The 15482-nt window shown below is 42.6% G+C and overlaps 2 protein-coding genes across 4 annotated transcripts in view; one reads left to right on the top strand and one right to left on the bottom strand.

Moving 5' to 3' along the window:
- The window catches only part of LOC140464736 (uncharacterized), a 65391-nt gene that overhangs the window by 26454 nt on the left and 23455 nt on the right, over positions 1–15482 (top strand). The window lies entirely within an intron of this gene.
- Positions 9105–15482, bottom strand: part of vps35l (VPS35 endosomal protein sorting factor like) — a 149181-nt gene continuing 142803 nt past the window's right edge. The window contains exon 31 of the mRNA XM_072560213.1: positions 9105–10704. Coding sequence (XP_072416314.1) covers positions 10606–10704 — 99 coding nt within the window. The 3' untranslated portion in view covers positions 9105–10605. The remainder of the gene's footprint in view (positions 10705–15482) is intronic.

Below are 15482 nucleotides of genomic sequence, written 5' to 3'. Positions count from 1 at the left end.
AGTCACCTCTCAACTTTCTCCAATGAAAACAGCCTCAGTTCCTTCAGCCTTTCCTCATAAGACCTTCCCTCCATATCAGGCGACATCCTGGTAAATCTCCTCTGAACCCTCTCCAAAGCTTCCACATCCTTCCTATACTGTGACGACCAGATTGGATGCAATAGTCCAGGGATACTTTAAGGGATTTACGCACCTGGACACAGAGATCTCTGTTCATCTACACTGCCAAGAACTTTACCATTAGCCCAGTACTCTACATTCCTGTTCCTTCTTCCGAAGTGAACTACCTCACACTTTTCCGCATTAAACTCCATTTGCCACCTCTCAGCCCAGCTCTGCAACATCCTTCTGCACTATCCACATCTGCCTACTTTAGTGTCATCCGCAAATTTACTAACACATCCTTCTACGCCCACATCCAGATCATTTATAAAAATGACAAACAAACAGCAGTAGTCCCAAAACTGATCCTTGTGGCACACCTCTGGTAACTTAGCTCCAGGATGAACATTTCCACCACCCTCTGTCTTCTTTCAGCTAGCCAATTTCTGATCCAAACCGCAAATCACTTTCAATCCCGAAACTCTGTATTTTCTGCAATAGCCTACCATGTGGAACCTTGTCAAATGCTTTACTGAAGTCCATGTTCACCACATCAACCACTTTACCTTCATCCACCTGTTTTGTCACCTTCTCTAAGAACTCAATAAGATTAGTGAGGCACAACCTACCCTTCACAAATCAGTGTTAATTATCCCTAATCAAGTTATTCCTTTCTAGATAATTATAAATCCTATCCCTTATAACCCTTTCCAACACCTTACCCACAACTGAAGTAAGGCTCACTGGTCTATAATTACCAGGGTTGTCCCAACTCCCCTTCTTAAACAAGGGAACAACATTTACTATCCTCCAGTTCTCTGGCCCTACTGCTGTTGACAATGATGACATAAAGATCAAAGCCAAAGGCTCTGCAATCTCCTCCCTGGCTTCCCAGAGAATCTGAGGATAAATCCCAACTGACCCAGGGATCTTACCTATTTTCAGATCTTCCAAAATTGCTAAAACCTCCTCTTTGTCAACCGCAATCCCATCTAATCTTGGAGCCTGTATCTCCGTACTCTCACCAACATTGCCCTTTTCCATTGTGAACACTGATGAAAAGTATTCATTAAGCACTTCCTCTATGTCCTCGGATTCCACACACGACTTCCCACTACTATCTTTGATTGGCCCTAATCTTACTCTCGTCAATCTTTTATGCCTGATATATCTATAGAAGGCCTTAGGGTTTTCCTTGATCCTATCCACCAACAACTTCTCATGTCCCTTCCTGGCTCTTCTTAGCCCTCTCTTTAGATCTTTTGTGGCTAACTTATAATTCTCAAGTCCCCTAACTGAGCCTTCATGCCTCATCCTCACATAAGCCACCTTCTTTCTCTTGACAAGAGCTTCAACTTCTTTAGTAAATCATGGCTCCCTCTCCTGACAACTACCTCCCTGCCTGATAGGTATATACTTATCAAGGACCCGCAGTAGCTGTTCTTTGAATTAGCTCCACATTTCAAGTCTGGCCATCCCCTGTAGTTTCCTTCCCCATCCTAAATCTTGCCTAATCGCATCATAATTGCCTTTCCCCCAGTTATACCTCTTTCCCTGTGGTATATATCTGTCCCTGCCCATTGCTATTGTAAACAAAACCGAATTGTTAAAAACCACACAATACCAGATTATAGTCCAACAAGTTCAATTGGAAGCACTAGCTTTCGGAGCGCTGCTGAAATTTTAGATTAGATTACTTACAATGTGGAAACAGGCCCTTCGGCCCAATAAGTCCACACCGACCCGCTGAAGCATAACCCACCCAGACCCATTCCCCTACATTTACCCCTTCATCTAACATTACAGGCAATTTCCCATGGCTAATTCACCTAACCTGCACATTTTTGGACTGTGGGAGGAAACCGGAGCACCCGGAGGAAACTGGGAGACACAGGGAGAATGTGCAAACTCAACACAGAGAGTCACCTGAGGCAGGAATTGAACCCAGGTCTCTGGCGCTGTGAGGCAGCAGTGCTAACCACTGTGCCACCCTGGTAATTATAGACCAGTGATTTTTAACTTTGTACACCACAGTCCAACACTGGCATCTTCAAATCATGATAACCGAATTGTCACTATCACCAAAGTGTTCACCCATGTCCAAATCTAACAGCTGGCCGGGTTCATTACCCAATACCAAGTCCAATATGGCATCAGCCCTTGTTGGCCTGTCTACGTACTGCGTCAGAAAACCCTCCTGCACACATTGAACAAAAACTGACCCATCTCAACTACTTGAAGTACAGTATTCCCAGTTGATAGTGGAGAAGTTGAAGTTCCCCATAACAACTACCCTTTTACTCTTGCTCCTGTAGAGAATCATCTTTGCTATACTTTCCTCTACATCTCTGGAACAATTCAGAGGTCTACAGAAGAACTCCCAACCTCCCCTTTCCTGTTTCTAACTTCAGCCCAAACTATCTCAGTGGATGAGTCCTCAAACATTATCTCATCTGCTGTAATACTACCCTCTATTAACAATGTCACACCTCCCTTTTCCCATCATCTCTGTTCTTACTGAAACATTTAAATCCCGGAATCTGCAACAACCATTCCTGTCCCTCCTCTAGCCATGTCTCTGAAATGGCCACAACATCAAAAGCCCGGGTGCTTTTCCTTCACTTCATTTGGGATACCTCTACACTAAAAATGTTGTTTTTTTCTGAATAGCACTTGTTGTTTGTTTAATGCACTTGTTTCTTCGTGAATCCAAAGTTTTTTTTTACACCAGCCTCTTATTTTCTACAATTTGCATGTATCAATTACAACCTATTTTCATGATTTGGAGATGCCGGTGTTGGACTGGGGTGTATAAAATTAAAAATCATACAACACCAAGTTATAGTCCAACAGGTTTAATTGGAAGCTAGTGTGCTTCCAATTAAACCTGTTGGACTATAGTCGGATTAGTGGTGCTGGAAGAGCACAGCAGTTCAGGCAGCATCGAAGGAGCAGCGAAATCAATGTTTCGGGCAAAAGCCCTTTATCAGGAATAAAGGCAGTGAGCCTGAAGCGTGGAGAGATAAGCTAGAGGAGGGTGGGGGTGGGGAGAAAGTAGCATAAGAGTACAATGGGTGAGTGGAGGAGGGGATGAAGGTGATAGGTCAGGGAGGAGAGGGTGGAGTGGATAGGTGGAAAAGGAGATAGGCGGAAAAGAAGATCGGCAGATGGACAAGTCATGGGGACAGTGCTGAGCTGGAAGTTTGGAACTAGGGTGAGGTGCCTTCATCCCCTCCCCCACTCACCCATTGTACCCTATGCTACTTTTTCCCCACCCCCACCCTCCTCTAGCTTATCTCTCCATGCTTCAGGCTCACTGCCTTTATTCCTGATGAAGGGCTTTTGCCCGAAACGTCGATTTTCCTGCTCCTTGGTGCTGCCTGACCTGCTGTGCTCTTCCAGCACCACTAATCCAGAATCTTGTTTCCAGCATCTGGAGTCATTGTTTTTAACCTGTTGGACTATAACCTGGTGTTGTGTGATTTTGAAATCTATTTTCATGTACTGAACATCTTGTGGGTCAGGTAGTGCTGTGGAACCTGATATAATTTTCTCCCATCACAGTGGTATGTTGGTAATTATTTGTTGAAAATTGATAATTTTAGGTTACAATCTTAAAGAACATAGAAAAATACAGCGCAGTACAGGCCCTTTGGCCCTCGATGTTGCGCCGATCCAAGCCCACCTAACCTCCACTAACCCACTATCCTCCATGTGCCTATCCAATGCCCGCTTAAATGCCCATAAAGAGGGAGAGTCCACCACTGCTACTGGCAGGGCATTCCATGAACTCACGCCTTGCTGAGTAAAGAATCTACCCCTAACATCTGTCCTATACCTACCACCCCTTAATTTAAAGCTATGCCCCCTCGTAATAGCTGACTCCATACGTGGAAAAAGGTTCTCATGGTCAACCCTATCTAAACCCCTAATCATCTTGTACACCTCTATCAAGTCACCCCTAAACCTTCTTTTCTCCAATGAAAACAGCCCCAAGTGCCTCAGCCTTTCCTAATACGATCTTCCTACCATGCCAGGCAACATCCTGGTAAACCTCCTCTGCACTCGTTCCAGTGCCTCCACATCCTTCCTATAGTATGGCGACCAAAACTGCATACAATACTCCAGATGCGGCCGCACCAGAGTCTTATACAACTGCAACATGACCTCAGGACTCCAGAACTCAATTCCTCTACAAATAAAAGCCAGTACGCCATATGCCTTCTTCACCGCACTATTTACCTGGGTGGCAACTTTCAGAGATCTGTGTACAAGGACACCAAGATCCCTCTGCTCATCCACACTACCAAGTATCCGACCATTAGCCCAGTACCCCATCTTCTTGTTACTCTTACCAAAGTGAATCATTTCACACTTACCTACATTGAACTCCAAGAAGAATATGGCACAGGGACATAACATTTGACCAAATGAGTTGCACTGGTGTTTGTCTCCATGAGTTGAGTCCTTCTGACTTTCTATACAACTAGATATTATTTTCTCAACTTCTAATTCCCTTGCAAAAAGTTTATTTCCTTTACTTCAGAGTTTGTGGCAGAATTCCATCATCATACAACATTGTGGTCTATCTCAGCAGCATTTAATTCGTTTTCCTTTTTTGAACATTGTGACTGATGCTTTTTTAATACAATAAATATGTATTGACAATATTTTCAGATTAAAAAACCACTGCTTCTCAATCCTTTCTTTAGAACACATGCTTTTTTTTAAGATGGGGCTGAGGTTGTGGATCAGTTTGTATATATGTCCTTTGTTGCTGTGCTAACTCAGGTACATAAGTCAGGGATAAATGTGGAGGAATGGCTTTGGGTGGGATATTCTTCAGAGGGTCAGTATGGACTTATTGGTCCGAAAGGCCTGTTTCCATACTATAGGGATGCTATGAATTGTCTGTGTCTAAACTTCAAAATGGTAAAGCAAGATTGGAGTTGCATAAAATTACTGAAATTAACTACTTACAAATATTGACAGTTTTAAAAATGGAGGGTGGTGGTGTTGGGACTAAATTTTCTTTACGAACACATCTTTCAATCATTTTACACGCTGCTCTATGTTGTATTTCTATTTAATTCATAGTGCCAGACTATCCATACAAATGCCTGGTCTGTAATATGATATAGGCAGAAGTGGGTACTGCAGATTATAGTGAAGATTAGAGTGGTGCTGGAAAAGCACAGTAGGTCAGGCAGCATCCGAGGAGCAGGAAAATCATCAGAAGGGCTTTTGACCAAAACGTTGATTTTCCTGCTCCTTTGATACTGCCTGACCTGCTGTGCTTTTCCAGCACCACTCTAATATGTGTAGTATACAAAGAGTGGAGGACTGGAAAAATGCTGGAATTACTCAATCTGGAAGTTTATTTTTATTTTTCATTCACTAATGGATTGTGAACTTAGTTCAGTTTGAGCTTGCATCATTGCAAACATTTGGAATTCTAAACATAAAGCCAAATGGCTGAAGTCCCAAGGCACAGAGACAATAGTTCAACTGAAAAAGCAGATCCACTCTGGATTTCCACCCTTTATTTCCTCGTGAATGTCTTTTTGCTTTAAATCTTGCAGGTTGCAATGGCCAGCTGCAGTTTAAGGCATTTCTTTTGACCATCACCTGGTTAACTACTCGCAATTCTCAGTATGCTAGTGATGAACATTGTTTTTTAAAATAGGGCAGAAAGTTTGGTAATGCAAAACCGTAATTGGCCTAGACATATGATAGGTGGCATGCTGTCTTCCAGTGAGTTTCCTACTTTAGCATGTGTCAGGTCACATTTGTACAGTGCCTTTGATATGCAAAGTCATCCCAGGCTCCTCTTAAAGGTATCAGAAATACATGAACATCAAGCTGAAGGGTCAGTTAACTAAGCTCTCCCCACAGATGCTGCCAGATCTGGTGAGTTTTTCCAACAATTTCTGATTTCCAGCAGCTGTAGTTCTTTGAAAAAAATGTGGCAAGCAAGGAAATCACTGTCATCAACAAATGTTTGAATCTCAAACTAACAATGGCATAAATGACAATTTTAGCAGTTGGACTGAAAGAGGGATCCTGGTGAACAATATTAAAGAAGTGAAAAGGCATTTTGGTGATGGAGACGTTACAAGAATAGGTTTGGAATTCCAGCTCATTCAATGGCATTCAATGCTTTACTCATTCACAGGATATAGACATTTATTGCCAATCCTTAGTTGCCCTTGATAGTGGTGAGCTGCATTCTTGAACCACTTCCCTACTAACCAGTTCTGCCACCTTCAGGGATCTGTGGACAAGCACCCCAAGGTCACTGTATTCGTCTGAGTTTTCTAATGTCCTGTTATCCACTGAGTATTCCCTTGTCACTTCCATCAACTCTCATGTGTGTTGTCCCAACTCTGATGCAGAACAATTCTAGATGGTCAGAAACCTAAAAAAGTTAAACTAGCTTAGCAATCTGCATCCCATCTGAATGGTACAACCTTCCTGATATGAGAATTGACATTAATGAATATATTAGATACTAGTCACTGCCATGTTAGGTTGGTTAGTAGTGGGTTCAACCCCCACTCCAGGCGTAAGAGCATTGATTGGCATATACCCAGAGGTGAAATGTGTGGTGCTGGAAATTAGTTTTCATTCAATTATTTCTCATTTTATCTCATCTTGACACCATCCAGGAGCTCCCCACATACATTCAGGACATCAGCCAAGCCTTCCATCTTCTCCATGACTTTTGTTTCCCCAGGCTCCAATGCCTCTTCACCATGGAAATCCAGTCCTTATACATGTCCATGTGTCATGGCAAAGGCCTCCAAGACCTCCATTTCTTCCTCTCCCAACGACCCAACTTGTTACCCCTCAATTGACACACACATTTGATTGGCGAAACCAGTTCTCACTCTGAACTGCTCCTTAGAATCCTCCCACTTACTTCAGGCCAAAGGGTTAGCCGTGGGGACACCCACATTGGCCCAGTCTCTTCATTGGATAACTGGAACAGTCCATCTTCTGCAGTTACATTGGCTCCATTCCCCAGCTTTTCCTTAACTACATTGACGACAGTATCAGCACCACCTCGTACTCCCTCAAGGAGATTGAATAGTTCATCAACTTCATGAACACCTTCTATCCTAACCTCAGGTTTACTTGGACACCCACCATTTCCTCCCTTTCCTGGGCCTTTCCATCTCTATTTCCAGCAACCAACTCAACATGGACATCTACTTCAAACCCACCAACTCCCACAGCTACTTGGGCTACACCTCCTCCCAGGCCCCTTCCTCAACACACACTATCCCTTACTCCCAATTCATCCACTGTATCTGCTCCCAGGAGGAGAAATTCCCTTCCACAATATCCCAGATGGATCTGATTTCAAGGATTGTAATTTTCCCTCCCATGTGATCGACAATGCTCTCTAGCGCATCTCCTCCACTTCCAACATCTCTGGCCTTGAACCCCACCCCTCCCATTGCAACAAGGATAGAACTCCCCAGTCCACACCTTCCACTACACCAACCTCTGGATGCAGCACATTATCCGCCGCCATTTCTGCCACCTACAATCAGACCCCACCAGCAGAGGTATATTTCCCTCCTCACTCCAGTAGTTTTCCAAACAGATCATTCCGTCCACGACCCCCTTGTTAGGTTGATGCCCTTCAAACCATCCTCTCCTCCTGGCACCTTGCCCTGCCACAGCAAGGGGTGTAAAACCTGTGCCTACTCCTGCCCCCACCCAACTTACCTCCATCCAAGGATCCTTCTACAGAACATAGAACATTACAGTGCGGTACAGGCCCTTTGGGCCTCGATGTTGCACCGACCTGTCATACCAATCTGAAGTCCATCTAACCTACATTATTCCATGTATGTCCATATGCTTGTCCAATGAAGACTTAAATGTACTTAAAGTTGGCAAATCTACTCCCGTCGCAGGCAAAGCATTCCATACCCTTATAACCCTTTACCCTTCTGAGTAAAGAAAGTACCTCTGACATCTGTCCGATATCTATCACCCCTCAATTTAAAGCTATGCCCCCTCGTGCTCGCTGTCACTATTCTTGGAAAAAGGCTCTCACTGTCCATCCTATCTAACCCTCTGATTATCTGATAAGTCTCTATTAAGTCACCTTTCAACCTTCTCTCTAACGAAAATAGCCTCAAGTCCCTCAGCCTTCCCTCCATACCAGGCAACATCCTAGTAAATCTCCTCTGAACCCTTTCCACATCCTGCTTATAATGCGGTGACCAGAACTGTACACAATACTCCAAGTGCGGCCGCATCCAGCAGAGATTTTCCTGCACATCCAAATACCTCATCTACTGTGTCCATTGCTCTTGATGTGGTCTCCTCTACACTGGAGAGGCAGGACGGCAACTCACGCAACATTTCAGGGAGCATCTCTGGAACACGCACCAAACAACCCCACTGCCCTGTGGCCGACCACTTCAACCAACCCCCCACCCCCAACCAAGGGCATACAAGTCCTGGGCCTCCTCCACCGCCAAATCCAAGCCAGCTGATGCCTGGAGGAAGAATGCCCCTTCCAACCCCATGGCATCAACATCGACTTTACTAGTTTCCTTATTTCTTTCCCCCATCCCAGATCCAACTCTGGAACTCTGCACCAGCCTCAACCTGTCCATTTTCCTTCTCACTTATTTGCTCCACACTCCCCTATCACCATCTCCTTACACCTCCATCTACCTAATTGGCTTCCCAGCTACCTCACCCCCACTGTCCTATTTATCTCTCAGCCCCCTTTCCCACATCCCTGATGAAGGACTTATGCCTGAAAAGTTGATTCTCCTGCTCCTTGTGTCTGTTGTGCTTTTCCAGCGCCAGACTTTTGGATTTTGATCTCCAGTATCTGCAGTCCTCACTTTCTCCAAATACCCACAAAGTGCTGACTTAGAGGCATGCACTTTTAGATCAGACATTACATGACAATCTATTGATCTATTAAAAAAACTAAATAAATATTGAATCATACCAAAATTAAACAAAACTCAGTCAAATGTCATAGTTTATTTTTGTCTGTACACAAATGGTTGTTATTTTACAGTAAGTTAAACACGTATTAAACAAGAGCATGTTATGTATATTCATCACTTTGAATTTACCAGCACAGATACTGAGAACTGCACAGATACAAGACATGATTTTAGTTTGTTTTAAATCCATTTAAAAAATAAATTATAGTGAGTATAAGGCATCGTCCTTAGTTTACGATTTAATTTCAAAGCAATTATGTTTTAGGAAACATGTATAATTGCTCCATGAAAGGGAGTTAAATATTTTCCAAAAAGTGCCATTTACCAGACACGTTCCAAACAAGAAATATGAAAATTATTTCAAGTTTATGCACAATTGTCAAGTGTCCCCTAATTGACAGGGGGAAGGAAATACTCCTTTCCCAGTTTTAGTGAAATTGTAAGCCTGTGTATAAAATAAATTTTCAAAAAGAAAATCTTTCCCCAGAATATCTTAACTGAAAAAATACCTAAAGAATAAGGATAATCTGCAAACTTTAGTTACACCCTTTTGGAATGCCCACGCAGAAGCACACAAACGGAGTAATTTCATGAATGTTGAACAATTCTCAGCTGAGACAGGACAACAAAGGCCAAATAAACCAGTTGTTTCGCAATTTGCAGTTGATCAATTGTTCAAAACTTATGCTGATCTTTTATATTCACAGTTATTTGAAAGACTAGAAAAAATAAATGAAGACAAACTTACAGAAAACTTAAAATCTACTTCTACTTATCTGAACCAATGCAACAAATCTTCACTGTCAAATTACAAGCTTGAAATTTCAGCTAGAGGACCAAAATAAAATCACCTATGTATTGAGTGTGGGGAAAATATTCAAATTTATTCTACAGGTATTGGATACAATTACTGCACATAATGTAATGAACTGAATAATGATACATTTCAGAGAACTGATTTACTGTTTCCACTGTCAATATTCTGCTTAATAAATATACCTTGGTTTAGATGATCAATATTAATTTCAAGGTGTTACAAGTGCTAACTAATTATGGACTGTGCTTAACTCCAAATTTTAGATATCAATATTAATTCAATACTTAATTTCTCTCCAAACTTCTTGGATCTCATTGTCCCCATTTTTTCTCCTGCACCTGGTACAGTACAAATTTGCTCAGTGTTGCTCTGATTTTGATCAATACAAAAGTACACAGCAATCGCCAAAACTAGCAACCGTTTTCTCCTGCACTGAACAGTCCAACTTTCACCTAGTCTCCCAAAATAGATTCTCCCATCTGCTTTCATGTGGAAAAATGACGGTGCTCCTTGAGTTAATATCTAACACTTGTGATTCTGAACTTAGGTGCATTTTTATTTTTACTTTGGTCACTTGCAGTAAAGTATCGCTTAATAAAGTCATGAACTTGGTATATTTTAGTGATTTTCCGTATCAAGAGACATACATCATCTCAATGGCAGTTGTGCTTTTGTGTAGCACAAACGAGGTGAGAGTATTTAGGTCCGGGACTGGAGTGGAAGCCTCAACATTAAATCTGCAAAATGATTCATGCTTGGTTGTTTACTTTGACGTTTGATGTGTTCTAATGTTCTCACCTTCAAAACAATAAAACATGGATCAGAAATGCAGACAATTCATAATAAAAAGTGGCAGACGTTAGAAAATGCTCTACAATTATCCACAAACATATTGCAATATTTTTAAGAATAATTAAAAATTCAGGAATTTTCAGCCAGGAGATCAATTTCTGAAGCATCTGAAATTGCCAAGTGAGCCACTCAGTTCATAGACAATTAAGGCTGGGCAAGAAATGGTAACTTTGCTACTGACACACACATTCAGTAAAAAAAAAAAGACACTTTTAAAAGTGACTTACGATTCAAATACTTAAGCACAATGCTGCTACAACTGTTTTCCAAATGGTTAAAATTCTTGAAAACTGGATCACCTTTGACTCTTTGATCGTTCAGACACTATACTTTAGACCTGAAAATATTCAATGACCCTCCCTCCAACGCCCTCTGGGGCTGAAAGCTCCAGACACAACCCTCAAATAAAAAAAACTTCCATCTTAAACGATAGAAGGGACCACATATCCTTCCTTTTTGGACTATAAACTGGACTGGAAGTCAGACACAATTATACAACTGAGATATCAGGAGAGCTCTGCAACTTGAAAAATCAGTGTCTCAAGGGAAAGTGTCATACAACTGCAGCTCTAGAAGACTATGTTTCTTTTGATGCAGTGAGGTCATTACATTATTGAGATAGAAGCAATAGATGCTTTTGAGTTAAGGAAAACTGCCCAATGACATCCTTCAGATTGATCAAGGTGTAGTTTGCTACAGATATGTGAAAAATAGAGCGGCATTTGGATAGGTACATGGATGGGTGCTTAATCTAGGATAGAAGTTCGGCACAACATCGTGGGCCGAAGGGCCTGTTCTGTGCTGTATTGTTCTATGTTCTAAATATTGAAAGCAAGAGGAAAGATTTTACAGGGAGAGGGACGGAGGGACAGAGAAGATAAGAATAAACACAAAATCTCAAGGAAAGAATTCTAACACACGAAAAGACCTAGGTTCATCTGATCAGCTACTGAATCGAAGAACAGTCATCAATCTATGGATAAGACCTTGCCAGCATTGCTAAAATTAAAAGAACTGTGAGACAGCTTAACCTGCCCTTGTGGTCCGGACTTTGGATCTTCAAAATTTTATATCTCGTCTCTATTTTTCTACTCAATGTATATCAAATCATCCTTCTTTTAACCCATCTTATTTGTGAATGAGTGTGCACATTTGGTATCTAACAGTTTAAGTCACATTGTACCAGATTAATGATTTCTCCTTTTCTCTGCCTTTTATTGAAGAATATGTTTGTTGACAATAGACAATTATTTCCCTGTCAACAATGAAACCTGTTGTGATTTGCTTTTGTCCCAAATAGCAGCTTATCATGAAAAATGATCATCCTGTAATTTAAACAGGGTGGCATGGTGGCTCAGTGACAAGCACTGCTGCCTTACAGTGCCAGGGACCTGGGTTCAATTCTACCTTTGGACGATTGTCTATGTGGAGTTTGCACATTCTGCATGGGATTTCCTCTGGTTTCCATGCAGGTTAGGTGGATTAGCTATGGGAATTATAGGGTTACAAGGGTAGGGCAAGTCTGGATGGAATGTTTTTTCAGAGAGTCAGTGTGGGCTGCTTCCACACCTGACAAGATGACAGGTTTAAGGTAAAAAGGGGCTAAGTTTAAAAGCCGCGTGAGAGGCAAGTATTTTACACAGAGGGAGATAAGTGCTTGGAATGTACTGCCAGGTGAGTGGGACAATTACTCACGAGTAGGCAGGGTGTACCCAGGAATATGAACAGTGTAGAGGCCAAAGGTTTTTGTTCAGAGAGGCAGCATGTGTTGGTACAGGCTTGATGTGCCAAAGGGCCTGTCCCTGTGTTTTTTAGTGTTATAAGATTCTCTGTTTCTGGCCCCTCCAATAACAGAGATCATCCTTTCAGTACCTACACGGGAGGCCTTTCCAGGATCTCAGATGTTTTAATAAGGGCAGGTCGTGCCTCACAAACCTTATTGAATTCTTTGAGAAGGTGACTAAGGAGGTAGATGAGGGGAAAGCGGTAGATGTGGTATATATGGATTTTAGTAAGGCGTTTGATAAGGTCCCCCATGGTAGGCTACTGCAGAAAATACAGAGATATGGCATTGAGGGTGAGTTGGAGGTTTGGGTTAGGAATTGGCTGGCTGGAAGAAGACAGAGGGTAGTAGTTGATGGCAAAGGTTCATCTTGGAGTGCCGTCACTAGCGGTGTTCCGCAAGGATCTGTTTTGGGACCACTGCTGTTTGTCATTTTTATAAATGACCTGGAGGAGGGGCTAGAAGGTTGGGTGAGCAAGTTTGCGGATGATACGAAAGTCGGAGGAGTTGTAGACAGTGAGGAAGGATGTGGCAGGTTACAGCGGGATATAGAGAAGCTGCAGAGCTGGGCAGAAAGGTGGCAAATGGAGTTCAATGTAGCTAAGTGTGAGGTGATTCACTTTGGTAAGAGTAATAAAAAGATGGGGTACTGGGCTAATGGTCGGATACTTGGTAGTGTGGAAGAGCAGAGGGATCTTGGTGTCCATGTACACAGATCTCTGAAAGTTGCCACCCAGGTAAATAGTGCAGTGAAGAAGGCATATGGCGTACTGGCTTTTATTGGTAGAGGAATTGAGTTCCGGAGTCCTGAGGTCATGCTGCAGTTGTATAAGACTCTGGTGCGGCCGCATCTGGAATATTGTGTGCAGTTTTGGTCGCCATACTATAGGAAGGATGTGGAGGCACTGGAACGAGTGCAGAGGAAGTTTACCAGGATGTTGCCTGGTATGGTAGGAAGATCCTATGAGGAAAGGCTGAGGCACTTGGGGTTGTTTTCATTGGAGAAAAGAAGGTTTAGGGGTGACTTGATAGAGGTGTACAAGATGATTAGGGGGTTAGATAGGGTTGACAGTGAGAAGCTTTTTCCACGTATGGAGTCAGCTATTACAAGGGGGCATAGCTTTACATTAAGGGGGGGTAGATATAGGACTGATGTTAGGGGTAGGTTCTTCACTCAGCGAGTCGTAAGTTCATGGAATGCCCTGCCAGTAGCAGTGGTGGACTCTCCCTCTTTATGGGTATTTAAGCGGGCATTGGATAGGTATATGGAGGATAGTGGGTTAGTGTAGGTTAGGTGGGCTTTGATCGGCGCAACATCGAGGGCCGAAGGGCCTGTACTGCGCTGTAATGTTCTATGTTCTATGTTCTAATAACATTACCCTTCATTCTTCTAAACTCTAATGGCTACAGGCCCAACCTATCCAACCTTTCATTGTAGGGATCAGTCAAGCAAACCGGAGTCTAATGCAATTATGCCCTTTCTTAAATAAGGTGATCAACACAGCACCTCGAGTATTGTATGTTGTTATCCCAACACAACTCTGTAGAACTACAGCAAAACATTCCAGTTGTTATAATCCACACTTCTTGCAATAAATAACATTCCATTGGTCATAAGTTACTGGTGACAAAGTTAGCTGTCATTATAGACAGTGGAGATGACAGCATATACATATCATTCTGCTATAACACATTTCATTACAGTGCATTCGCTGCGGCGTGATCGGTGAACTAGAGACACTGTTTCTAAAGTGCAAACCGTTAAAGTGTGTATCGGTTATAACAGGATTCCGGCCCCATTTGTTTAAATGGGCCACTATTGTACAATGTTCTTAGAACGCGAGATCACATGAGAATGGAACCATCACATTATAGCAGAGCAGACTGTAATTACAAATGGATAGTGATAGACTAAGTGAGTGACCAATATTGTGGCAGATAGAGTTCAAATGTAATGCAAGTGTTAAGTTATCCATGTTGGACTGAAAAACAATAGATCAGGGTACTTTCTGGATAGTTTGATATTACATTCAGTGGATGCCCACAGAGACTGGGGAGTTCGGGTGCGCTGATCTTTAAAGTGACAAAACCAGATGCAGAAAATAATCAAGACAACTAATGGAATTCTGACCTCTATATCTAGAGGACTGAAGTATAGAGACTTAAAGATTATGCTGCAGTTCTACAAAACCCTGGTTAGATCAGATCTTGGAGAGAGCAAGCAGATCTGTACATCACACCTTAGGAAGGATAAACTGATCTTGGAATGCAACATACGCTTACAAGAATGACAGGGTGGCACGGTGGCTCAGTGGTTAGCACTGCTGCCTCTCAGCACCAGGAACATGGGTTCAATTCCCACCTTGGGCGACTGTCTGTGTGGAGTTTGCACATTCTCCCCGTGTCTGCGTGGGTTTCCTCCGGGTGCTCCCGTTTCCTCCCACAGTCTAAAGATGTGCAGGTTAGTTGAATTGGTCATTCTAAATTGTCCATAGTGTTAGGTTTAGGGGAAACGGGTCTGGGTGGGTTGCTCTTTGGATGGGTTGGTGTGGACTTGTTGGGCTGAAGGGCCTGTTTCCACACGAGGGAATCTAATCTACATCTGGACTTCAGGAAGTTACGGCATGGTGGCTCAGTAGTTAGCACTGTTGCCTCACAGCACAGGGACCCGGGTTCGATTCCAGCCTGTATGTGGAGTTTGCACAAATGGAAGATACAGACTGTAGGGAAATAGATGGCGACATCTTGAAAAACGTCCATATTACAGAGGAGGAAGTGCTGGATGTCTTGAAATGCACAAGAGTGTATAAATCCCCAGGACCTGATCAGGTGTACCCGAGAACTGTGGGAAGCTAGGGAAGTGATTGCTGGGCCTCTTACTGAGATATTTGTATCATCAATACTCACAGGTGAGGTGCTGGAAGACTGGAGGTTAGCTAAC

The sequence above is a fragment of the Chiloscyllium punctatum genome, chromosome 40 (assembly GCF_047496795.1).
Source record: "Chiloscyllium punctatum isolate Juve2018m chromosome 40, sChiPun1.3, whole genome shotgun sequence".
NCBI classification, from domain to species: domain Eukaryota; kingdom Metazoa; phylum Chordata; class Chondrichthyes; order Orectolobiformes; family Hemiscylliidae; genus Chiloscyllium; species Chiloscyllium punctatum.
Note: the sequence above shows the minus strand (reverse complement) of the source record. Positions and strands in the feature narration are given on the sequence as shown.